The sequence below is a fragment of the Ranitomeya imitator genome, chromosome 2 (assembly GCF_032444005.1).
Source record: "Ranitomeya imitator isolate aRanImi1 chromosome 2, aRanImi1.pri, whole genome shotgun sequence".
Classification (NCBI taxonomy): Eukaryota; Metazoa; Chordata; class Amphibia; order Anura; family Dendrobatidae; genus Ranitomeya; species Ranitomeya imitator.
In genome coordinates, this window is record NC_091283.1 from 305282163 (window position 1) to 305309102 (window position 26940).

At 43.7% G+C, this 26940-nt stretch overlaps 1 protein-coding gene across 1 annotated transcript; it reads left to right on the top strand.

Moving 5' to 3' along the window:
* Window positions 1-252: 252 nt before the first annotated feature.
* LOC138666946 (zinc finger protein 665-like) lies at window positions 253-25980 on the top strand. The gene is made up of 7 exons (XM_069755144.1): window positions 253-311; window positions 14389-14538; window positions 14668-14847; window positions 14930-15053; window positions 15137-15234; window positions 15433-15523; window positions 24021-25980. Exons 1-7 carry the CDS (start codon window positions 285-287, stop codon window positions 25793-25795), a joined length of 2445 nt encoding a protein of 814 aa, XP_069611245.1. The 5' UTR covers window positions 253-284; the 3' UTR covers window positions 25796-25980.
* Window positions 25981-26940: the final 960 nt, after the last annotated feature.

Here is a 26940-nt window from a genome sequence, read left to right on the forward strand (position 1 = left end):
ACGTCCGGTAACCGGTGATAATTCCCTCATGTGTGGGGTCTATTTGTCTCCAGAGAAATCACACGTTACAGTCCACACATAACACTGTGTAGAAAAGGCGGCGCGGGGTAATTGTGCCAGTAGTGAGGGGAAATAATGGCGGAAATGTCACTGACTGAGGAGAAGTTTCCATGTAGAGTCTACACTCCGGATATCATTCACTGAGGCCCCTGATCATGTGACCCCTGACTCCTCCCCTCCTGTGACCTCATCACAGGTCCTGTGCGCGCACAGAGCAGCCGTATATGTGGAGTGCGGCTCTGCAGGTGGAGGTAGGTGCTGGAGATTCCCCATCAGTGGGGGGGACATTAACCCCTTCAGCGCGAAGATGTTTTTGGGGTCTCTGTGTGGTGTGAACAGTGACGTAACAGCTGTAGACAGAATTCGGCTTCGCTGGTTCCCAAGTCCTCAGACTCCTGCAGGATGAGAGGACAGAAGCCCAGAGAAGTTCTCCCACAATTCGATGATTCCTCTCCTGGCTCCAGCACCATAATGTAGATACTAGTGATGAGTGAGCGCGCTCGGCATTGGTCGAGTATCGTGTGCTTTGGCGCTATGCTCAAGAACCCGCCCGTATGTTTCACGGCTGTTAGACAATAAACATAGTTACATGGGCTGAATAACGACCTAGTTCCATCAAGTTCAACCTCTCTCCACCAATTGTTCATTTTGTCACTAATTTAACTATAACCCACAGTGTTACTTGTACTGAGGAAATCATCCAGCCATTTTTTAAAAGCTGTTATAGTGTCTGCCGTGCTAGGTGCATTACTCTACACTTATCAATATTAAACCTCATTTGATTTTATCCAGATCATTTTTTATTATTGTAATTTCAAGGTCAGATTTTAATATCCTACACAGTTTGGTGTCGTCAGCAAAGACTGACACTTTACTCTCCATCCCATCTACAAGGTCATTAATGAAGAGGTTAAAAAGAATTGGTCCTAGCACAGATCCACTGCTGAGTATATCCCATTTAGAGAACGTACCATTTATGATAATAACTCTTTGTTTCCTGTCGTTTAGCCAATTCCTTACCCATCTGCATATAGTTGCCCCAGTCCTTGCTTCTGTAGCTTCAGTGTAAGGCCGTTATGTGGTACAGAATTGATGTCTTTGCAAAGTCCACCTTCTTACCTTTCTTAAATATCGGTACCACATCAGCCATCCTCCAATGTTCAAATTGCTCAGACACGAGTACTTCTTTTTGTGTTTAACTATTATTTCAGATGGTGAACTTGGATTTTTGCCTTGTTGAATGATAACTGAAACAGACGGTTCATTGGTGAACATGGATGAAAAGTGCCTGTTTAATATCTCCGCCTTTTGTTTGTCTTCTATAACAATTATCTTGTTATTATCGTTTTTAAGGGGCCGAAATTATCTTTTTTTCTCCTTGGCATTGATAAATGTAGAGACATGGGGGTCAGCGGGTGCTCTGGTTCGCGAACCGAAACTACATGGACTAGGGATCATCCTAACGAACGCCCACTCTCCTTTTGCCATGGCGTAATACTACTCAGACAGCACAGACTGAGGGTAAAAGAGTGTGGCAATATTTTATTTAACCACAAAACAGGCAAGTAATACATAGAATAGTCTCACCTTTCCGCTGACTCGCCAGGATAAGAGCAGCTGTTACTTCAGAGCTTCCAGGGCCGACGACCCCACCTGTGGCATGTACACAGAGAGCGTGTCAGGCTGCCGTCACACTAGCAGTATTTGGTCAGTATTTTACATCAGTATTTATAAGCCAAAACCAGGAGTGGAACAAATAGAGGAAAAGTATAATAGAAACATATGCACCACTTCTGCATTTATCACCCACTCCTGGTTTTGGCTTACAAATACTGATGTAAAATACTGACCAAATACTGCTAGTGTGACAGCAGCCTTAATGTGGATATAATCTGTGCTGCTGAACGGTTGTAGGTCCAGACGTAATTTACATAAAGAGAGGTGGTTTATTCAATGTGTTTCGAAGTCTATGCGACTAGGATACTGTCTCCTATATAAAAATTTCAAATAACGGCGCCATTGGCATCACCTGACAAACAGACAATGTCAGAGTTCACAGATACAGCACATGACATATTCAAGAATTGATGTATATTTGAGTAAAATATTTAAGCATTGAAATTTCATGGTATTAACCACATTTTCCTATTCCATATTGCAAAGATGAAAGAAGAAAAATTTGGATAATACTATGAAATTTCAATGTTCAAATATTTGCTTGTCAGGTGATGTCATTGGTGCCGTTATTTGAAATTTTGTATATATAAGACAGTATCCTACTTCTGACTCTGTATTCGTGTGGTATTTCCTGATGAAGAATAATAATAATAATCTTTATTTATATAGCGGCAACATATTCCGCAGCGCTTTACAGTTCAACAGTTTCAAACACAAAAGTCATAAGTAACAACGTTAACAATACAATAATTAAAGCAAAATAAGACAATCCTACTCGTGAGAGCTTACAATCTGCAATGAGGTGGGGGAGATACAAAGTACAGGTGTGTATTTACAATGATGTACTTACAATGATGGTCCAGCCATCTTCAGGGGGTGGGGGATAGATGGGGATAGTGAATGGGCTGCACACACACATAAAATGTCTTTGATTAGTGAACGTGATAGGCCGCTCTAAACAAATGTGTTTTGAGCGAGCGCCTAAAACTATGCAAATTGTGGATGGTCCTAATATCTTGGGGTACAGCATTCAAGAGGAATGGCGCACCACGGGAGAAGTCTTGGAGTCGGGAGTGGGAGGTACGGAATAGAACAGAGGTTAGTCGAAAGTCATTTGCAGAGCGCAGTGGTCGGTTAGGCCGATACACAGAAATGAGGGAGGAGATGTAAGGGGGTGCCGCATTGTGGAGAGCTTTGTGGGTGAGAACAAGTACTTTGAATTGTATACTGTAATGAATGGGCAGCCAGTGTAATGACTGGCAAAGAGCGGACGCGTCCGAGTAATGATTAGCCAGATGGATGACCCTGGCTGCTGCATTAAGGATGGACTGGAGAGGGGAAAGTCGAGTGAGGGGGAGGCCAATTAATAGAGCATTGCAGTAGTCCAGGCGGGAGTGGATCAGGGCGACAGTGAGGGTTTTTGTTGTTTCCATGGTGAGAAAAGGGCGGATTCTAGAGATGTTCTTTAGGTGCAAACGGCAAGAGCGGGCAAGAGATTGTATATGGGAGGTGAAGGAGAGATCGGAGTCAAACAGCATGCCTGCTGCCGGGGTGTTATTATGGTGCCATCCACGGAGAGGGAAATGTTAGATTTAGGGAGGTTAGTAGATGGCGGGAGCAGAAGTAGTTCAGTTTTGGAGAGGTTGAGTTTCAGATAGAGAGCAGGCATGATGTTGGAGACTGCGGACAGACAGTCAGTGGCGTTCTGTAGTACAGCGGGGGTAAGGTCAGGGGATGACGTGTATAGTTGTGTAAGAAGAGGAGCTGCGGAGACACCATCACGTGTTTCTCAACGCAGGCAGTGAATAGCCAGGCCTTTCCCCGGGAAGGAACAACCAAGGGAAGGGCAGCATCCAATAAAGGAAAACATCCAATAAAGGAAAACCACCTATGCCAAGCATGGTATCCATCCACAGACAGCTGTTTCGGGGTTTTTGCCCCTCATCAGTGTGGAGTAGGAAACTGGCTATCAGGGGCAGTGCCTAGTAGAAAGTCTATAAAGGCACGGATGATTGACCTCGTGGAGACCAGCTGTCTGTGGATGGATACCATGCTTGGCATAGGTGGTTTTCCTTTATTGGATGTTTTCCTTTATTGGATGCTGCCCTTCCCTTGGTTGTTCCTTCCTGGGAAAAGGCCTGGCTATTCACTGCCTGCGTTGAGAAACACGTGATGGTGTCTCCGCAGCTCCTCTACTTGCATTTGCATATTTGGGGGCAGTGTTCTGGATCACTGCATCGAGAAACACGTGATGGTGTCTCCGCGGTGTTGGATGTTTTGGTCTCCACGAGGTCAATCATCCGTGCCTTTATAGACTTTCTACTAGGCACTGCTCCTGACAGCCAGTTTCCTACTCCACACTGATGAGGGGCAAAAACCCCGAAACAGCTGTCTGTGGATGGATACCATGCTTGGCATAGGTGGTTTTCCTTTATTGGATGTTTTCCTTTATTGGATGCTGCCCTTCCCTTGGTTGTTCCTTCCCGGGGAAAGGCCTGGCTATTCACTGCCTGCGTTGAGAAACACGTGATGGTGTCTCCGCAGCTCCTCTACTTGCATTTGCATATTTGGGGGCAGTGTTCTGGATCACTGCGTCGAGAAACACGTGATGGTGTCTCCGCGGTGTTGGTTGTTTTGGTCTCCACGAGGTCAATCATCCGTGCCTTTATAGTGTATAGTTGTGTGTCATCAGAATAAAAATGGTACTGAAAGCCAAATCTGCTGATGGTCTGTCCAATTGGGGCTGTGTAGAGAGAGAAGAGAAGGAGGCCAAGGACTGAGCCCTGAGGTACCCTGACAGTGAGAGGAAGAGGAGATGAAGTGGAGCCAGAGAACAGAACACTGAAGGAGCGGTCAGAAAGATAGGAGGAGAACCAGGAGAGAGCTGTGTCCTTAATGCCTAGTGACTGGAGCCTAGAGAGTAGGAGAGGGTGGTCAACAGTGTCGAAAGCTGCAGAAAGGTCGAGAAGAATGAGCAGAGAGTGGTCACCATTACGTTTTGCTGTCAGAAGGTCATTGGTCACTTTGATGAGTGCAGTTTCTGTCAAATGTAGGGGGCGGAAACCGGACTGTGAAGGGTCTAGGAGGGAGTGAGTGGAGAGGTAACGGGTAAGGCGGGAGTATATCAGGCGCTCCAAGAGTTTAGAGATGAAGGGGAGATTGGAGACCGGTCTGTAGTTGTTTGTGCAGGATGGGTCGAGGGTGGGTTTCTTTAGTAATGGAGTAATGATAGAGTGAAGAAGATGAAGAAGTCGCTTAGACTTCAAAACATGTTGAATAAACCACCTTTACAATAGTTAGCAAGGCCGAAGAAAGACATTTTGTCAGAAAAAATCCCCAAATATAACTCTACTAGAAATATATTGCACAGGGGATATGGCAGCCAATTCCCACAAGAAGAATCCTGGAAACACAGAATAAGGCTAGGTTCACATTGCGTTAGTGCAATCCGTTTAGCGGATACGCTAACGGATTGCGCTAACGCAATGTCCAAAAAGGGATTGCGTTTGGCAATCCCGCTAGTGCAGATGCCTGATCTGCGCTAGCAAAGAACGGACCCTGAACGCTGCAAGCAGCGTTCGAGGTCCGTCCGAAACTAACGGCACATCGCTGACGCATGCCGAAAAAGGCATACGTTTAGCGATGCGTTACGATCCGTTAGCACATTGCTGTCAATGGGTGCACTAACGGATCCTTTACATAGCGTTAATTGCGACAATTGCGCCATGTAACGGAGTCCGTTAGCGGACACCCACTAACGCAATGTGAACCTAGCCTTAGAAATGATTCTTTCTCCGCAGTTTCTATAGGACTTAATACATTCCTGATTCCGGAGAGTAATAGAAATAAGGCAGAAAACAGAGGAAGAAAGTTCAGAGAAGAAGCTTTATAGAAAGACATTGAAGTTACAGACGCCATTTAACCCTTTCTGGGAAAGTGATTCCAGCACTTCACCGAGTAAATTCCATGAGAACTGTAGCAGGTAAAGACCCCAATATCCACAGGTGTCCCTTCTAATTGGGGGGAAACTATTACCCCTAATAATCCTCGGACAGTTCTGACAAACACAGAAAAGTGCCCCACTATGGATGTGACAGAAAGTGTGTTTAGTCACTTTAGCTTCATAGTATCAGCTCTAATCCAATGGTGAAATAGCATCAGTGACGCTGCTACCATGACACGATTTGAGCTCTTTGGCCCAGGCGGCAGAAGAGAGGGGGCGGCAGATTCTGTAGTATTATACTCACCTACTCCCGGCGCGGTCCCTGGAGGTCCCTGCTTCTTCCAGCGCTGCAGATTCTTCCTGCACTGAGCAGTCACATGGTACCGCTCATTACAGAAATGAATATGCGGCTCCACCTCCCATAGGGGTGGAGCCGCATATTCATTTCTGTAATGAGCAGTAACTGACCGCTCAATACAGGAAGAAGATGCAGCGGTGGAAGAAGCAGGGACGCAGCGCCAGCAGTAGGTGAGTATATGCGGAGGGGGCGCTGCACGATATTTACCTCTCCTCGTTCCAGTGCGGCTCCGTCTTCAGCGTCCTCTGGCAGTGACGCTCAGGTCAGAGGGCGCGGTGACGTAGTCAGTGCGCGCCCTCTGCTGAACGTCAGTGCCGAAGACGGAGCCGCACGAGGAGCAGGTAAATATTGCCAGTGCCGGGGTCTTGAGCGAAGAGAGGTGAGTATGTGATTTTTTTTTTTTTTATCGCAGCAAAAGCATATGAGGCAAGTGACTACACGGAGCATCTTATGGGGCCATAACTAGTGTTGAGCGATACCGTCTGATATTTGAAAGTATCGGTATCGGATGGTATCGGCCGATATCCGAAAAATATCAGATATCGCCGATACCGATATCCGATACCAATACAAGTCAATGGGACACAAATATCGGAAGGTATCCGTAATGGTTCCCAGGGTCTGAAGGAGAGGAAACTCTCCTTCAGGCCCTGGGATCCATATTAATGTGTAAAATAAAGAATAAAAATAAAAAATATTGATATACTTACCCTCGGACGGGCCCTGGTTGTCACCGCTGCAATCGCCATGCTTTTCTTCCTAAGAATGAGCGCTTTAATGACCTTCGATGACGTCGCGGCTTGTGATTGGTCGCTGAGCGGTCATGTGACCGCTCATGCGACCAATCACAAGTCGCGATGTCATCGAAGGTCCTTAACGCGCTCATTCTTAGGAATGAGCGCGTTAATAACCTTCGATGACGTCGCGGCTTGTGATTGTCGCGTGAGCGGTCACATGACCGCTCAGCGACCAATCACAAGCCGCGACGTCATCGAAGGTACTTCACAAGCTCATTCATAGGAAGGAAAACATGGCGATTGCTGCGGTGACAACCAGGGCCCGTCCGAGGGTAAGTATATCAATATTTTTTTTTTTATTCTTTATTTTACACATTAATCTAAATCCCGATACCGATTCCCGATATCACAAAAGTATCGGAACTCGGTATCGGAATTCCGATACCGCATATATCGGCCGATACCCGATACTTGCGGTATCGGAATGCTCAACAGTAGCCATAACACTTGTGCAGCACTATAAGGGGCAAGTGGCTGTGCGGAGCATCTTATGGGGCCATAACTCTTGTGCAGCATTATATGGGGCAAGTGGCTGTGCGGAGCATCTTATGGGGCCATAACACTTGTGCAGCATTATATGGGGCAAGTGGCTGTACGGAGCATCTTATGGGGCCATAACACTTGTGCAGCATTATATGGGGCAAGTGGCTATACGGAGCATCTTATGGGGCAATAACGTTTGTGCAGCACTATATGGGACAGTGACTGTATGGAGCATCTGTATGGGGCCATAATGTTTGTGCAGCACTATATGGGACAGTGACTGTATGGATCATCTTATGGGGCCATAACACTTGTGCAGCACTAGAAGGGGCAAGTGACCCTATGGAGCATCTTATGGGGCCATAACGCTTGTGCAGCACTATATAGGGCAAATATCTCTATGGAGCATCTTATGGGGCCCTTATTACCCTGTATGCAGGATTATATGGGGCATATTTTAATATGGAGCATCCAATGGGGCCCATCAAACTTTATGGAGCATTATATGGGGCTCCTGATTCAATATGGATATTCAAAAACACTTAACCTACTGATGTCTCAATTAATTTTACTTTTATTGGTATCTATTTTTACTTTTGAAATTTACCGGTAGCTGCTGCATTTTCCACCCTAGGCTTATACTCGAGTCATTACGTTTTCCCAGTTTTTTGTGACAACATTAGGGGGGTCGGCTTATACTACTCGGGTCGGCTTATACTCAAGTATATACGGCAACTCGATTTGCGCTGCTAGGTTTTTTTTTTGTTTTTGTTTTTCTTTATAAAACTCCGGGGTCAAGTGCTCGCCCCCCCTCCTTTCTCCCTCCTTCCCGCCCCCCCTCCAGCAGGGACTGTGTGTGGGGGGGTGGGCGCTATTTTTCCATTCGCCTCAGGCAGCAGAGAGGCTAGGTTCACCCCTGAATAGCGTTTACCCTGAAGAGTCACAGATTGTGGGGTTGTTATAAAATGTTATGTGGATAAGAACAGAAAATGCGGCAGCACTCACCCATCTGTGGTCCAATTCTTTATTCAAAACATGAAAAAATACAGCCTTGCGGTCCGAGGGAGTGCAGATGGACGGGAGGTGAGCAGGTGAACGACAACGGCCGTTTCGCGCTGATCTGAGCGCTTCTACGGGTCTGGAAGCAGGGGAAGTGACGCCGGCTTAAAAAAGGTGAGTGAGAGCAACCCGCCCCCACCCCGCCGCACGCCCTCGACCCCTGTACCAATGAAAACAGGTGCATAACAAACTACACATAAATTATATTAAAAACAAAATCCCTGGAAAACAAACTTTAGGACGAACCTCAACACGATCGGGCGATCAGGAAAACTAAGTCTACGGTCTGGACGCATAATCCACCCCATCAGAATTGTGTTAAAGTAGACAAAAATTAATTTAAGCCAGAGAAAACCTATTGCAAGGGCATATTACAGCTCTTACTACTCACGGTGACAGACCATTCCATGGAAGAAGAAAACAGAAAACAAAGAGAGGAAAAACTAATGGGGAGAGAGGAAAAAGGAAAAAAGCAGAAATAAGCAAAAACAATAGGGAGAGAGAGAAAAAAAGAGAAAAAATCATCAAAACTCGTGCAGCATAACCAACAGAGGGAGCTATAAAAATACAGACATATCAATTCTGTCATTGAAGCCAGCGGGACCAGTGGCATTAGTGCGCATGATCCACCGCGCTTCTGCCCTCAATAGCAATTTATGTAGATCCCCCCCTCCCGCTGGTAACACCACCCGTTCTATGCCAGCAAAAGTGAGAATATCCGATTTACCCTCATGCTTTTCCCTTACATGATTAATAAGTCTGGGAACGCCTTTCCCCGTCTGTATGGAGCGGACATGTTCCCTAAATCGCACGTACATCTGGCGTATCGTTTTGCCTATATAAAACATTCTGCAAGGACAAAAAATGACATACACCACATAATCAGTCTTACAGGAAATAAACTGACTTATCGTGTGTCTAATAGGGCCTATACTCATACTCCGTCCAATGACATGGCGTGCGCAAAAGTGACAATGACCGCAACGGTAATTACCTCTAAGGGTCGACCGCTCCAACCAATTCCCCTGAGTTCCTGACAACCGATTATGAACCAGAATGTCCCTAATCCGTGTACTCCTCCTATTAGAGATCAACGGACCCCCTGATGCCTTATCTGAGAGGTCCCTATCCCTTTCTAGAACATGCCAATGGCGTCTTATCGACGCACGAATCTCCTGGTCCAACGGACCATACTTAAAGCAAAAGGTGAAACGTGGTTCAACTGGGCTCCACTCTCCTCTATTCTGCTTTTCACTGGTAGAACCCACCTTATTCATGGCTGTATCCAGCAGGGTTTTTGGATATCCCCTCTTACCTAAGCGTTGGCAAAGTTCACCAGCTTGCTGTATAAACCCCCTCTGCGTGTTGTTCACCCTCCGCGTACGTAGTAATTGACTATAAGGGAGAGAGCGTTTGACATGCGCCGGATGGAAGCTGTTAAAATGCAGAATGGCATTGGTGGCAGTGGGCTTACGATAGATAGATGTACAAATATTGCCCTCCACGATCGTGACCAGCATGTCCAGGAATTCTAAACGACATCCCCCAAACACTGAGGTAAACGACATACCCATCTGATTAGTAGTGTTCAGATAATTGACAAAACCTTCAAAATCCTCTTCTGTGCCGTCCCACACCAGGAACACGTCATCGACATATCTCAAAAACAATCTAATGTGCTTGAGGAAGGCATTACGGTATGAATACACATAATCCTCCTCAAACACGGCCAAAAAGAGGTTGGCGAAAGTGCATGCGACCGGGGTCCCCATGGCAGTCCCAGTGATCTGATGATACCATGTATCCAAAAACGTAAAAGCGTTATGGGTAAGTACAAAACTCAACCCATCGCATACAAAATCGACAAAGGCCCGGCTCCTATCAGTAGTGCGTAAAACACGCCTGATGCAGTCGACCCCAAGCGATTGTGGGATACTGGTATATAGGTTAGCCACGTCAATGGACGCCAAGGAGAACCCCGGCCGCCATGCAAAATCCCGAATATGTTGCAAAAAAGACTTAGTGTCCCGGGTGTGGGACGGGACGGAGGCAAGCAAAGGATGTAACAGCCATTCCAGATACTGTGAGAGGGGTTCAGTTAGTGACCCAACCCCCGAGACAATGGGTCTACCAGGGGGCTGGGTTACCAATTTGTGCACCTTTGGAAGATAATACCAATAAGGTTTGGTGGGAAAAGGTGGAAAAAGTTTTTCTGCTTTCTTCTGGGTAATCACTCCTTTAACCACCGAAGCCCTCAAAAATGATTGCAACTCAATCTTAAACTTATTCGTTGGATCTTTCAACAATCTCCGATATGTGCCACCATCTGAAAGCTGCCGCAACGCTTCCCTCTCATACACCTCAAAACCGTCTTCCCGCCTTTATCTGCCGGACGCAGAATCACATCCGACCACCCAGCCATTTCCCTCAACGCCATTCTCTCAGGGATAGCCAAATTAACGGGGGCCTTCTTATAAATAAGGGCTTCCATGTCCCTTAAAACTAGGGTCTCAAACAAATCCGCCATATTTCCTGGTGAGACGGGTGGTATATAGGTCGATGGGACCCCCCCCAGGAAAGGGGTGGACTCCGACGGTGCTGTCGCATCAGGTAAACAATCAGAATCAGTCAGGCTTAATAACAGAGCGGCATCATCACGGTAGTCCGCCAACGCTTCTCCAGGTGAACCGGCTAAAAAGCCCAAAGGTCCAATATGGCAGGGACGTTCACCCTCCAGGGGAATCACTGCAGTAGAACCCGATGAAAAGGCCTTATGTAGATGAATTTTCCTTATTGCTTTAAACAAGTCGATCCGAAATTCTGTGAAGTCGAAGTCCTCAGGGATACAATAGTTCAGGCCCTTGGCCAGTAGGTTGAGATGTGCTGGTTCTAAAATTCGGTTAGTTAGATTAATGACACTTTCCTCAGGTGCAGTAGAAATTAATGCCCCTGCCTCCAGGAGACATTCTTCCTCTTGTGTCCCCACCCGGGAGTGTAGCCTCTGCTTCCTCTTCCCCCTGCGGGTCCTTCTCCTAAAGGGGGTGCAGCTGCTATAGAGGATTCAGAGGTTGATCCCTCTGCCGGTTCAAGATTCATGCCCCCTCCTTCACTCAGACTCGAGTCAGAGTCGGTGGTTAAGTAATCACCCTGACGGCGTTGATTGCGTTTTCTAAATCTGCGTTTTTTGTTATTATTATTATTACCGGCTCTACTTCTCTCAGAACCAAATTGATGAATGTCCTTTTGCGCTTTCTGCCAAGTAAATATCTGTCCGGAATCATAGTCATTTTTATCCCTAATAAATTTGTCCCTTTTCCTCTCTTTTATTTCTGCTTGAATGGGAATGAGTCTGCTGTCAAGTTTTTTATTAAACGCAAGCCATTGGCTTTCTGTGAGTCTGCTTTTAAGTTCTGACTGCGTTTTTGTAATTTCTATATTCAATGCATCATAATTCGATATATTAGACTTAAGTACCAAAGTAAGCAGCTCCTGAGAGCTTTTTAACATGATTCTTTCCCATTCTGATTTGAAGGACGGATCATTGCTGAAGTGCGATATATCTTTCCAGACTCGAAGTCCCCTCGGGACTCGTCCATTATCCAGATAAGACTGGAGAGAATTGTTCGTCCAAAATAGTCTGATTTCTCTTTCAGACAAATTCATAAGTTTATACTCCAGGGATTTGGTACTGAGCATATGTACCTGATCCACCTGCTCACACTCCCTGAAATAATTGGCTACATCCTCTCGGCCGGCTTGTAGTCCCACACAGACTGAAGGGGTGTCAGGATCCATGATGCGGCGATTTAGGGAACATGTCCGCTCCATACAGACGGGGAAAGGCGTTCCCAGACTTATTAATCATGTAAGGGAAAAGCATGAGGGTAAATCGGATATTCTCACTTTTGCTGGCATAGAACGGGTGGTGTTACCAGCGGGAGGGGGGGATCTACATAAATTGCTATTGAGGGCAGAAGCGCGGTGGATCATGCGCACTAATGCCACTGGTCCCGCTGGCTTCAATGACAGAATTGATATGTCTGTATTTTTATAGCTCCCTCTGTTGGTTATGCTGCACGAGTTTTGATGATTTTTTCTCTTTTTTTCTCTCTCTCCCTATTGTTTTTGCTTATTTCTGCTTTTTTCCTTTTTCCTCTCTCCCCATTAGTTTTTCCTCTCTTTGTTTTCTGTTTTCTTCTTCCATGGAATGGTCTGTCACCGTGAGTAGTAAGAGCTGTAATATGCCCTTGCAATAGGTTTTCTCTGGCTTAAATTGATTTTTGTCTACTTTAACACAATTCTGATGGGGTGGATTATGCGTCCAGACCGTAGACTTAGTTTTCCTGATTGCCCGATCGTGTTGAGGTTCGTCCTAAAGTTTGTTTTCCAGGGATTTTGTTTTTAATATAATTTATGTGTAGTTTGTTATGCACCTGTTTTCATTGGTACAGGGGTCGTGGGCGTGCGGCGGGGTGGGGGCGGGTTGCTCTCACTCACCTGTTTTAAGCCGGCGTCACTTCCCCTGCTTCCAGACCCGTAGAAGCGCTCAGATCAGCGCGAAACGGCCGTCGTCGTTCACCTGCTCACCTCCCGTCCATCTGCACTCCCTCGGACCGCAAGGCTGTATTTTTTCATGTTTTGAATAAAGAATTGGACCACAGATGGGTGAGTGCTGCCGCATTTTCTGTTCTTATCCACATGTTTGCATCTATTTTCTATGCGAGCACCCCCTGCACTGAAGTCAGTCTGTCACCACTCACTGCTGCTGATCTGCCGGAAGAAGGAAGGCTGTGCAGCTCACTTTTTTCTTTTGCTTTTGGTTATAAAATGTTATACTTAGGGGTGTTTTGTGTTGTCTCCTTTTCAGAATCACAATGGTTTTGTTCCTTTTCCGCTGATAGATACAAACGACCCAACTATGAAAGACCGGAACCAAGGAAACCTGTATTACTCTCATAGTACCGTGCTCCTTTCTTGGCCCCCAGACACAGTATAATGTTCCCACAGTATCCCCCACACAATATGATAGTACAAGATGTCCCACACTATATTCTTCCACCCAAACCACTAGATAATAAATCCTCACTTATCCCATTCTTGATACCGTACAGTTTCTTGGCCCCCACACACGCACAGTATAATTTTTCCACAGTACCTGCATCCCCAATTTTTTTAGGGTATTTTTCATGTAATACGAAGAAGCCTACAAAAAAGCTAAAAAAAAACCTAATATAAAGAGAAAATAAAACACTGTACATGGAGATATTGATGTCAAACAACTCCTGTTTTGTTGTTCTTACAAACAAGCTTTTATAAAAGCCTCAAACTTCTGTGTGTGAATCAGACCTGAGATCTAACGTGATACAAGATTACAGTGCGGGGAAGATGGGAAACCTTCATATAGACGGCCGGTGGTGATGGAGTCAGTGACCGACTCTGGACAAATATGTTTCTAGAGCTGTAGTAGAAGATGAAGATGTCGTCCTCATCATGAAGTAGTTATTTCTCGTGTCCCGTGTAATGAATATCTCCTACAGTATTGCTAATGCCGATTCCAGTGTCGGTAAATGAGGCGAGAATTAGCGTTATGGAAGATGAGTCTATGAGAAACATATTCAGCTGCCGACTCCGAGGAAGAGGCTGCTTGTTGTCTGTGGTCTAAATACATAGGTTTTATTAGTAGACGCCTGGAAAGAACGCAGTATGTTGTAAAATAATAAAAAATACCATTTCTGCTTGGGTCCCCCACCAGTCTCTGTATTTCCTAGTCATTCCCAACGAACTTGTGATTCCTACAGCCAATCAGTTGCTGAAGCAGTAAGAAACATAGCCAGTCATTGGGAGCATGGAGATGTCTTAGCCAGCAATTCAACTTATGTTCCAGTCCATAAAAGACTAGAGAATACAACATCTACACGTTCTATCTCCTCATGTGTTTCCCTTATTATCTCCAGTAATTGTATTATTACACAGGATTTAATGATGTTACAAAGACTCATCTTCTCGTTCAGGTCTCCACAATATCAGATCCTCTCAGTGAAGATCATCTATATAAGACAATTTTCCTGAATTACCCATCAAGAATGGATATGGACAGAGACAAGATGGGGGATAGGATATTACACCTCACCCTAGAGATCCTCTTCCAGCTTACTGGAGAGGTGAGAGATTCTGATGATGTCACATTACCTCATTCTTATCTATGAGAATAACAGATGGACAGAACTGGAGAGGTGAGGACTCTGGAAATGTCTGTAGTGAAATTTATTAATGTGTCTCTCCATAACCAGAATTACACAGTAGTGAAGAAGACCTCTAGTGAGCGATGTCAGGACCCTGTGTCTGAGGGATGGGGAAGACCCATGAGTCCAGTCCTAAGGCCTCCATGTAACCCCCTGGTTTATGAGGATATCAATGACCAGAAGATCCTACAACTCGCCTGCAAGATGATTGAGCTGCTGACTGGAGAGGTGACACTGCTGGGAATGTTAGGACATTATACAGTAACGCTATGAAGGGATCAGGGGATGACGGTATCATTGTATGTGTCAGGTTCCTGTAAGGTGTCAGGATGTCACTGTCTATTTCTCCATGGAGGAGTGGGAGTATTTAGAGGGACACAAAGATCTGTACAAGGATGTCATGATGGAGGTTCCCCAGCCCCTAACATCACCAGGTAATAGACAGGACTAAATGCACACATCCTATAATTATCTGTATGTAAATAACGAATTCAGCCCTTGTATGTGTTTCCTTCAGATCTATCCAGTAAGAGGACAACACCAGAGAGATGTCCCTGTCCTCTTCTTCCAGAGGACTGTAAACAAGAAGATCCCAATGTTCCTCAGGATTATGAGGTAGATGGAGAGAAGGTGTCATGAGGCCTCTTCTATGATGTGTAGACAGCTGTGAAGGTCTTGTGCTCAGTCTTGTTTTATCCACCAGTATTATATGTTTTATACTTGTGTAATAAGAACGGTGGAGATGGCAGGATAAGAGCTGACCATAGATGTGACTTCTCCATCTGTCTGTGACTTTTACAATATTTGTTTCAGGGTGAAGATCTGACCCATATTAATATTGCAGAGACATATGTGAGGGGTGATGAGCCGTGTAAAGAGGAGATTCCCACATATGACTACCCAGGTGAGTAGTGACCACTAAATGCAGAGAAGTCACAGATTCTTCTCAGTCACCAGCTGTGGCTGCTTTATCGGTGGTGTAGTCCGACCGTATCACAATCGTGTGATCACCATTTTGCCTATAGACCACAACATTCTGCCCTATTTGGAAATGTTGAAATTACTTTGAGAAATTAAATCCTTTTCTATAGAACTTATAACCTGGAGTATCCACCTACCCCCCTGGGATTAGTAGTCAATGACCATTACATGCCCAGATCTGTAAACTACAAAGCCAAATGACGTAGAATGTGCTAACAAGTAAGAAAATCACTTGAAGAAAAATGTTATAATGGGCCTGTAAGAGAAAGAGGAGGGTAATGATGCTGTTGGATTCCTACAATCCTGATATCTTACTGGATGAATTTACCTTCTTCCACTTCTGTGCTGCTGAATGTTCTCATATGTTCCCTACAAGACCAGGTCCAGTCTTTATGGCCAAACTTTGCTTTAAAGGGACTCTGTCACCTGAATTTGGAGGGAACAATTTTCAGCCATAGAGGCGGGGTTTTCGGGTGTTTGATTCACCCTTTCCTTACCCGCTGGCTACATGCTGGCTGCAATATTGGATTGAAGTTCATTCTCTGTCCTCCGTAGTACATGCCTGCACAAGGAAATCTTGCCTTGCGCAGGCGTGTACTATGGAGGACAGAGAATGAACTTCAATCCAATATTGCAGCCAGCATGCAGCCAGCGGGTAAGGAAAGGGTGAATCAAACACCCGAAAACCCCGCCTCTATGGCTGAAAATTGTTCCCTCCAAATTCAGGTGACAGAGTCCCTTTAATGATCAACAACATTAAATGTGCAGTCAGGGCCAAGTGTGAATTTCTTTAAAACCAACTAACTTCAAGGAGGATTATGATAAACTACACACAAAATATTACACTTGTCCCATGATATATCTCTAAGCTGTACATGGCGGATTGCTGTAAAATACATTTATTTATGCCTGCAGAAGATGTTGGCATGGCTCGAGCCTTGGTTTCATGGATTCACTCCACGTCATAAATTTCAATTTGTTTTCAATCCTAAAGAATTCAGATTACTGCACAATCTCTCCTGAAATGGGGAGCACTAATAATTTGTCTTCTTACCTTTGACTATCTAATATTTCTTCTTGAAACTCATCGGACAGAAAATTATGATAATTTAGATTGCCAAGAACCACCAAGCCCCATACTGTAACTGCTCCAGAGGGATTTCACCTCTGATCACTCATTTTTTACTAATGAAGTTTGTTGAGTTTGATCATTTCAGTAGATGTGTTATTGTCTATAGTCACAGATTTTGACTACAGTAGTTAGTTCCCAAAATACTCTGATAACCAGTTCCTGCAGCCAGTTTTATGTTTCTAATCAGGGTCCATTTTTCAAATCTGATGTGTGTCACTTCATGTGGTGATAATTTTAGAATTCTTCACAAAATATAAGCCCATATTTTTTCACTTTCACAAAGGGTAATAGCAAACAGATAGACCTCACACATTATTTTACAACTTCTCTTGTATCCGACAACTCCCTATATATGGTTGTACATTACTGTCTGGGCACATTTCAGGGTTGAGAAGGGAAAGAGCGCCATTTAGCTATTTGAATCCAGATCTTACTGGAATAGCTTGCAGACACAAAGTATTAGGAGCAGTGTTTGTGGCCACCTATCAGCTCAAAAGATGGCCACCACAAACAGGCTTGGCGCTATCTACTCCATCTTCCTGATCCCAGGGATTTTCTTGCTCATTACCATTTAACACCTCTACATGGATCTGGACTTACATAGAGACCCACCTGGCTTGGCCCACAGTGTTGCCTGCTGTTCGGTGGTGTGAAATGGGAAAAACAATAGTCAGGTAGCCGGGTCAGAACCAGTAAGGCAGAGAAAATACAAAATCAGAAGACATAAGAGTAGTCAGCAAACAGGCCGGGATCACAACAGGAAACAGATACATAAGCCATGATTGAAAATAGAGGACTGAACCAGAGAAGAACAAGGCTGTATCTGGCAGCTTCCTTCAATATGCTTCGAGCTTTCGTAGACTATGGTGCTATCCAATTGGCTGTATAAGGAAGTAGATTACTTCAGCTGTACAACACATACACCCATACTGCCAAACTAGAAGGTACTACTTGTCCCAGGCACCCTAATATTAGTGGTTGAATCGAGCCTTTGTGATCCAGAGCTTATGGTACCAACGTCTACTCCGTTTCTAGTCCGGCCAGCTATATGAATAAGGGCACACCTGCTAACATCATAGGGGCAGATTAGAGAAGAGATGTAGGGGTTATTTGGCGTGCACTCAGCCTATATTAAGGCGAGGTGCTGGTGTAATGGACCAATGGCCCAGATACAATAAAGTTTCAAAATTCACCGCACTCTCTTTAGATCAGTTATACAAAGTTATATAAATGTATTAATATGAATTAGGAGCGTAACAGAATATTGCAGTATATGCGATTAACAACGTTTCGGCTCGACCAGAGCCTTTATCACGTATTCGCTGTGAAAAAAGAAATACGTAGAAAAACAAAATAAAATAAATAACATAAATAAAACAACATGATAAATAGTCAAAACAATGGTAGGTCATCCTAGAGATCAAAAGGAAGGAGAGACACATGTCCACCGACAGAGACACATAAGGACGTCTGTAGAAGTGACGAATCAGGGATCGAGTGTCAGGGTAGAGTACAAAAAGATCCTGCGTATCCTGCGGGTAGGGATAGTATAGTGAGTATAAATAAATACGATAGAGATATTTGCCGGAGAGAAAGGAGATAATCGAGATAAATTGCAGATACCATATATGCAAATCACATGACATTATTATTTAACATATGGTTCCAAACCCATAGTCTGAGACAGCAGCACAGGTAGTTACCTTGTTCCAGTTATGAAATAGAGTGCAGAGAGGGAAAAGTCCCAGCAGTGAAGTATAAGCTCTGCAGAAGATAGTGAATAAGGGTTAGCTTGGATAAGCTAGGAGAAACGTGCCCATAGAATCTGACAAAAATACCTTAAGCAATGTACTGAGTATGCTTATGGATGCTCCCTTTAGATAATGTAGACCAGTTTAAGGAAAATGGTATGTATGTAATGCTCCTGAATAGTTCAATAGGATAGTGCATAGGAGTTAACTTGGATAACTAGGAAAGACGTGCCCAGAGGAACTAACCAGATACCTTAAGCAACTTAAGGAACTAACCAGATACCATGTCTACTGACACTTTTGCGTATGATGTGGCCACAAGTTCTGATATACTGTCCCATGTGACAGGTTCTAGTAAATTCCTCCGGACCCCAGTGCATGAACTGAGGACCAGGGATTTCGAGAAAGGAAAAATGTAGGCTTATTTCCTATGACCTACATTGCACAACTTTAGCCGAATACCACAGGCAAAACAAGATACCTAGGGGACTCAGGTGCAATTTGCATCCCACCCTTTTTTCCGATAATCCGGAATATTGTGAAAAATATAAGAGGATCCTTAACAAGTGCTATCTTGATATTATTATACTTACAATAGAATTCCTCCAGAAAGCAATAGCGGAGACTAAACAGAATATTCAGAATATAGAGGCACAGCTTTCTACTACCCTTTCTTCCACGGAGTGGTCTTCCCTCAAGACCAAAACAGAAAAGGCTCTAGCCGAACACCAGAAGGTCCTACAAGAGCGCAAAAGACTCAAATTCCAACGTGATTCCGAGGACTACGCCAACAACAAGGTTTACAAATGGACCGATTCCTCTACCTCCACCTGGCGCCGGTCGCGATATCCACGCAGAAATGGATCTTACAGTTCCGAAAGCGACTCCTCGACCAATTCCAGCCGTCGGCGTTTTTTATCCAAGGGGAAACAGAGGAGGACATCACCAAGGAGACCCACTAGGAGAGCAAAGCGAAAGAATGACAACAAGATCACAGGTGAGACCACTAACCTAGTGATCAACATATCGGACCACCTTCTTTCCCCCGCAGAGTTCTCAGTACTCCAGAAGGGACTCTCCTTCTTCCCTACTCCAAATTGGGACGCTTTGCAACTTAAAAAAGGACTTGGAGAGGTTCTATCGGACAATCAGATTAAAGACTCACTTTGGACTAAATACATACAATACTCGTACTCTGACGCCCCCAACGGGTGATGATATGCCACCGGCGTTATCCATTACTAACCTTGGGCTCCGTAATCGGAGCAATTTCTGTCCTCCTAGGACCTATCACGCTACAGAAACTTTCATTTCTAAGGTGGACCAAGAGGTCGATTCTCTTATACACCAACGACTTGGTCTATTTCCTCCTCATTCTAATCTCTCTTCTACTGAGAAGCAAGCTCTGTCCTCTCTTCACACTAATACATCTATTGTAGTGAAACCAGCAGACAAAGGGGGAGCAATTGTAGTGATGAACCATACACAGTACATGAGTGAGATTTACCGTCAACTGGCTGATACCAATACTTATGACATCATACCGAGGGACCCGGTTACAGCCATTAGTCATAAAATCAAAATTGTAATTGACACATATCTGACCCAACATACCATCGACCAGAAAACAGCATCATTCCTTATCAATCCTCATCCTGTGACACTGGTCTTTTACGTATTACCTAAAATTCACAAATCACTACAAAATCCCCCTGGCAGACCTATAGTTGCCTCAACGAACTCGGTCTTGTCTCCCCTGTCTGTCTTTCTGGAGAGGATCCTTACACCACTAGTTAAACCTACTCGATCTTTTCTCCTGGACACCAGACACTTTCTTGATATTATCAAATGGCTTGACAAGGTACCATCCAATAGTACTCTTGTTACACTTGACGTTAATAGCCTCTACACGTCAATTCAGCATACTAAGAGCATCGAGGCTACTAGACACTTACTATGCCAGTCTTCAATATCAAAGGACGCTATCCAGTTCTGCCTGGACCTGCTTACTCTAGTGCTCTATGAGAATTATTTCTTGTTCGAGGATACCTTCTACATCCAGAAGTGCGGTACCGCAATGGGTTCGAACGTTGCGCCAGCTTATGCCAACGCATTTATGAACCATTTCGAAATAACCCATGTGTTTACTAATATCCTCTTCTCACAACATGTTGTATGTTATCACCGCTATATTGATGACATTTTCCTCATTTGGACAGGTACCTCGGACACATTATTATCCTTTCATTCCTACCTAAACTCCATCCTCCCTGAACTCCAATTCACCATTCATCATGACACCAATTCAGTACCTTTTCTGGACACTATGGTCCTCAAGGATACCAATGGAGACCTTTCTACTGATGTTTATTGCAAACCCACCGACTGCAATAGTCTCCTTCTCTATACTAGTTGCCATCCACGTTCATTAAAAAATAGCCTGCCACGTTCCCAGCTCAATAGGGTAGCTCGTATTGTCTCTGATCCAATAACACTTAATGACAGATTGGATAACATGACCTCTAAATTCCAAGCACGATGCTATCCTCCAAAACTCCTCACAGTGGAAAAGGCACGTATCCTTTCACCCCCATCACCCCGGCCCCCGAAAAACACACGAGAAAGGATTCCGTTTGTACATGTATTCCACCCGCTGGTACCAAAAATTCATTCCATCATCAGGAGTCATTGGCCTCTTTTAGCCAAATCATACCCTACTATCCCTCCTTTTAAGGAACCAGTCCTAATGTGTAATAAAAGACCCCCCAACATTAGGAACAAGCTTGTGAGGGCGGATATTGGCAGCAAGCGGCCCACAACTACACAGAGATTATTGGGCACCCAACGTAATGGCACTTTTCCTTGTCTAAATTGTGCAGCCTCCTCGAATGTCATTACATCTGACACTATAACTTACCCAAGAACTGGAAAGTCCTATCCAGTATGCGGATTTCATACATGTGACTCTAATTTTGTCGTGTACTTAATAAAATATCCGTGTGGCCTCCTATACATAGGGGAAACCACGCAACACATAAGGGACAGAATTGCCAGCCAAAAGTCCACTATTAGATGCGGTAAAAACTGGCTACTTCTACCAGATCATTTCACCAAATCCAGACACACTGTGGCCCAGCTTAAATTTCAAGTCATCGAACATGTCCCTCGCCCCAGAAGAGGAGGCGACCATATTAAACTTCTTAGCGCACGTGAGACCTACTGGATCTATAAATTTGACACCCTGACCCCTAAAGGACTCAATAGGGAGATTGATTGGTTAGTATGAGCCTTGTTAATTCATTTCATTGCATAACTATATCCCCTTTTTTTCAGACCCGCTAATATATGTCTGCATAAGATCTACTAATACTAGACTGGGTGAGTTGCCCTCAGCCCCTAAACTTGTAATGTCTTTCCCCTTGTTATTTCTATTATTTTATTCTTAGGTGTTTTTATCCACACTTCATCCCACTATCCTGCAGCGGTATCACACATTCACACCCATTGCGGGCATTATATAGTCCCCAGGCCATACAATACCCCCGCCACAGCCTTTAACTCAATCACCTAGTGCTTTACTCTGAGTCACAGACAGCGCATAGTTACAGGGTTGCCACAACGGAGGCTGCGCATGCGCACTGAGGCCCCACAGAGTAGCGATATGTCATTTCCGGTCCGCACCTTGCATTTCCGTTGCGGCGGTCATTTAACACACACACACACGCCGTCCCTGCTGCAGACCAGACACACGCGGCACCAGAGCAAAGCGCGGGAGCGCCGCTCTATATCCTAGTAACACAGGTAAACAGCTGACGTCACTTGCTTGTTCCCCGGCGCGCATTGAACAATTCAGGAGTGTTACATGCATACCATTTACCCTAAACAGGTCCACACCATCTGAAGGAAGCCTCTGCAAACGTACTTAATACATTGCTTAAGGTATCTGGTTAGTTCCTCTGGGCACGTCTTTCCTAGTTATCCAAGTTAACTCCTATGTACTATCCTATTGAACTATTCAGGAGCATTACATACATACCATTTTCCTTAAACTGGTCTACATTATCTAAATGGAGCATCCATAAGCATACGCAGTACATTGCTTAAGGTTTTTTTGTCAGATTCTATGGGCACGTTTCTCCTAGCTTATCCAAGCTAACCCTTATTCACTATCTTCTGCAGAGCTTATACTTCACCGCTGGGACTTTTCCCTCTCTGCACTCTATTTCATAACTGGAACAAGGTAACTACCTGTGCTGCTGTCTCAGACTATGGGTTTGGAACCATATGTTAAATACTAATGTCATGTGATTTGCATATATGGTATCTGCAATTTATCTCGATTATCTCCTTTCTCTCCGGCAAATATCTCTATCGTATTTATTTATACTCACTATACTATCCTTACCCGCAGGATACGCAGGATCTTTTTGTACTCTACCCTGACACTTGATCCCTGATTCGTCACTTCTACAGATGTCCTTATATGTCTCTGTCGGTGGACATGTGTCTCTCCTTCCATTTTCATCTCTAGGACGACCTACCATTGTTTTGACTATTTATCATGTTGTTTTATTTATGTTATTTATTTTTGTTTTTCTACGTATTTCTTTTTTCACAGCAAATACGTGATAAAGGCTCTGGTCGAGCCGAAACGTTGTTAATCGCATATACTGCAATATTCTGTTACGCTCCTAATTCATATTAATACATTTATATAACTTTGCATAACTGATCTAAAGAGAGTGCGGTGAATTTTGAAACATTCTAGAAGAGATGAGACACACCATCTGCAGAAGTCCTAATATGACAAAATTTCAGAAAATCAGAGCTGTAGGAATCCCCATAAAAAGACTCTATTTTGGAAATTATAACCCTCAGAGAACTAATCTATTGGAATAGTGGCAATTTTTGATTCCATAGGCAATTTCTGAAAATTAGCACACAGTGGATGTAGGAGAAAAAAAATGGCAAATGTGCCATTTTATTACCCAACACGTAGTGCCCTGATTGTGCTCCAGGAGACTCACACACCGGAAATGAAGTGGGTTCTTCTCACTATAGTAATGCCAAATACATGTGGTTTGGGCATACTGAAAGGCTCAGAGGTGAGGGGGAAATTTGACGTTGGGAGAGTGGTTATTGCTGGATTGGTTAATGGAAGCCATGTTAATTTTCAAGAGCCTTTGAGCCACTAATAATGTGGAAACCTCCTGTTTTTCCACTGACAGATGATGGACCTGAGTGGGGACTTGTTTTTGTTAGATGAACAGAAGTTTTTATTGGTATTAGGTTCGTCAACATAATGTTTCTGTGCGGATTTTTGTTCCATATTTGGGAGGCAGAATGAACAAGAAGTTGAATACCACGCTCCACTGGTTCATCCTATGAGATTTTCTATTAGACTGTGAGCTGTCATTGTCTTGGTGAAGAATTCAATGTTTTTGCATAACTTGCCATTTTTAGAGACAGTTGAAGTAGAAATGGTAAATGACATTCAAGATATTTTATTCAAAAATAACTGGTTTATATCTTGGCAGATGACTGTACAAGGAGATCAGAGGAACAGCTGACGTCTTTAATTTTTAGATCGGATGATTTTGAGATCCCACTGGATACAATTGAAGTTAATGCCATTACTCCAGATATACCATCATCCTTTCACAGCAAAGACCTATCATCTGATAATTTGAAACAGGTCCTGTGTTCTGATTCATTGGCGACAACTAAGGAAAATCAGAGTCACAAAATAAGCATTAAAAATAGAAAAACTCCTAAATCAAAGAAGCCATTTTCATGTCGAGAATTTGGAAACAGTTTTCCCATCGAAAAGTCTTTTCTTAAACATCCAAAAATTTACACAGTGGAGAAAAGATTTTCTTGTTCCAAGTGTGGAAAATGTTTTAAAGATAAACCCCATCTTGTTAGACACCAAAGAAGTCACACAGGGGAGAAGCCTTATTCCTGTTCAGAATGTGGGAAATGTTTTAATGAGAAATCAGATTTGGTTATGCACCAGAGAACCCATACAGGGGAGAAGCCTTTTTCCTGTTCAGAATGTGGAAAATGTTTTAAACAGAAATCGGCTTTGGTTACGCACCACAGAACCCACACAGGGGAGAAACCTTTTTCATGTTTAGAATGTGGCAAATGTTTTAATGAGAAATCAGTTTTGGTTAAGCACCAGAGAACCCACACAGGGGAGAAGCCTTTTTCCTGTTCAGAATGTGGGAAATGTTTTAACCGGAAAGGGAATTTTGTTAGACACCATAGAACCCACACAGGGGAGGGTTTTTCCTGTTCAGAATGTGGGAAATTTTTTATTGAGAAATCAGTTTTGGTTAAGCACCAGAGAACCCACACAGGGGAGAAGCCTTTTTCATGTTCAGAATGTGGGGAATGTTTTAACCAGAAATACAAGCTTGTTATACACCAAATAACCCACACAGGAGTGAAACCTTTTTCATGTTCTGAATGTAGCAAATGTTTTAATGAGAAATCAGGTTTGGTTACACACCAGAGAACCCACACAGGGGAGAAGCCTTTTTCTTGTTCAGAATGTGGGAAATCTTTTAAACAGAAATCGGCTTTGATTACGCACCAGAGAACCCACACAGGGGTGAAACCTTTTTCATGTTCAGAATGTGGCAAATGTTTTAATGAGAAATCAGCTTTGGTTAGGCACCAGAGAACCCACACAGGGGAGAAGCCTTTTTCCCATTCAGCATGTGGGAAATGTTTTAACCAGAAATGTAATTTTGTTATACACCAGAGAACTCACACAGGGGAGAAGCCTTTTTCCTGTTCAGAATGTGAGAAATGTTTTAAACAGAAATCGGCTTTGATTACGCACCAGAGAACCCACACAGGGTTGAAACCTTTTTCATGTTCAGAATGTGGCAAATGTTTTAACGAGAAATCAGTTTTGGTTAAGCACCAGAGAACCCACACAGGGGAGAAGCCTTTTTCCTGTTCAGAATGTGGGAAATGTTTTAAACAGAAATCAGGTTTGGTTACGCACCAGAGAACCCACACAGGGGTGAAACCTTTTTCATGTTCAGAATGTGGCAAATGTTTTAATGAGAAATCAACTTTGGTTACACACCAGAGAACCCACACAGGGGAGAAGCCTTTTTCTTGTTCAGAATGTGGGAAATGTTTTAAACAGAAATGGGCTTTGGTTACGCACCAGAGAACCCACACAGGGGTGAAACCATTTTCATGTTCAGAATGTGGCAAATGTTTTAATGAGAAATCAGATTTGGTTACGCACCAGAGAACCCACACAGGGGAGAAGCCTTTTTCATGTTCATAATGTAGGAAATGTTTTACACTAAAATCAACTCTTTAACATCAGAGAAATCACAAAGGGGAGAATGTTAAGAGTGTTGGAAATGTTTTAACTGAAAATTATATTTCTTAAAGGGGTTGTCCATTACTAGGACAACACCTTGTCATTCCTCATGTTTGTCCTCTTTCAAATAAAAAAACTCATACTCATTTTGCATGCCTGCGCTGTTCAAGGGTCTTAGCAGTCACGTTCCCGGGGCTCATGTGAGGTTGTTACATAACACAAGCCCAGCGCGGAATCAGCACTGGCTTCACTGTTCCTGCAGGCCACATGTATGTTTTTAACTTTTTACAAAGAATGGATTAAATTAGACAAAATTTGAATTTTTATGGAAATCAACTGGTGATCTTTTTTTCTTTTTTGCCTGCATTTACAAGTGGACTCCAGCGACATTGAACCTGGCACCCATGGTCCTATGATACTCTGGTGAGCACTGTGAAAATCCTTTTTCCCGTTTTCCCATGTTGATTGATTCACTGCTCCTGCCTTCGGATGCATTGAACATCAACAGGTAACCAAGGCTGTGGCTGCTCTCTGGCCTACTCTTATTGTTTGATGTGTCCAAAAAGGGAAGATAGTGAATCAAGTTTAAGAATGTATCAAATATATAGTGTGGTCGGCGCAAAAGCGGCAGTATTAGGGGAAATAAGATCTTCTTGCAGCTGCAAAAACAGAACAAAAAACACCAATATTGTCAATAGTAGAATATATAAAACCTGAGGTTTGTTTTGCGCTATGCGAATAATCTCCACCTAAAAATGACAAAAGCTTCCTGTTTCCTATGAAGCCGACAGCTTAAATAGCGAATCTGCCCACATTAATTAAAAGCACCACAATGATATAGAAATAAATAACTATAAAAACAATCCAAAAAGTCTTGCTTTAACTGAATATCAACTATTTCAAGTGCCTCAAGTTCATTAGCAGTTCAATATAATAAAGCGCTAGTAAGTACCTCTTTAAACAATGATATCAGTCTCTGCAGTAGAGATGCAGTCCCAGATGCTATCCGGAAGGAATCCGAGGTGGAAGAAATGTTTCTTCAGGAGTGTAGTCCCGGCCAGTGACATACACCCCCCATACGTCCTCAATGATGGTGCACAATTGAA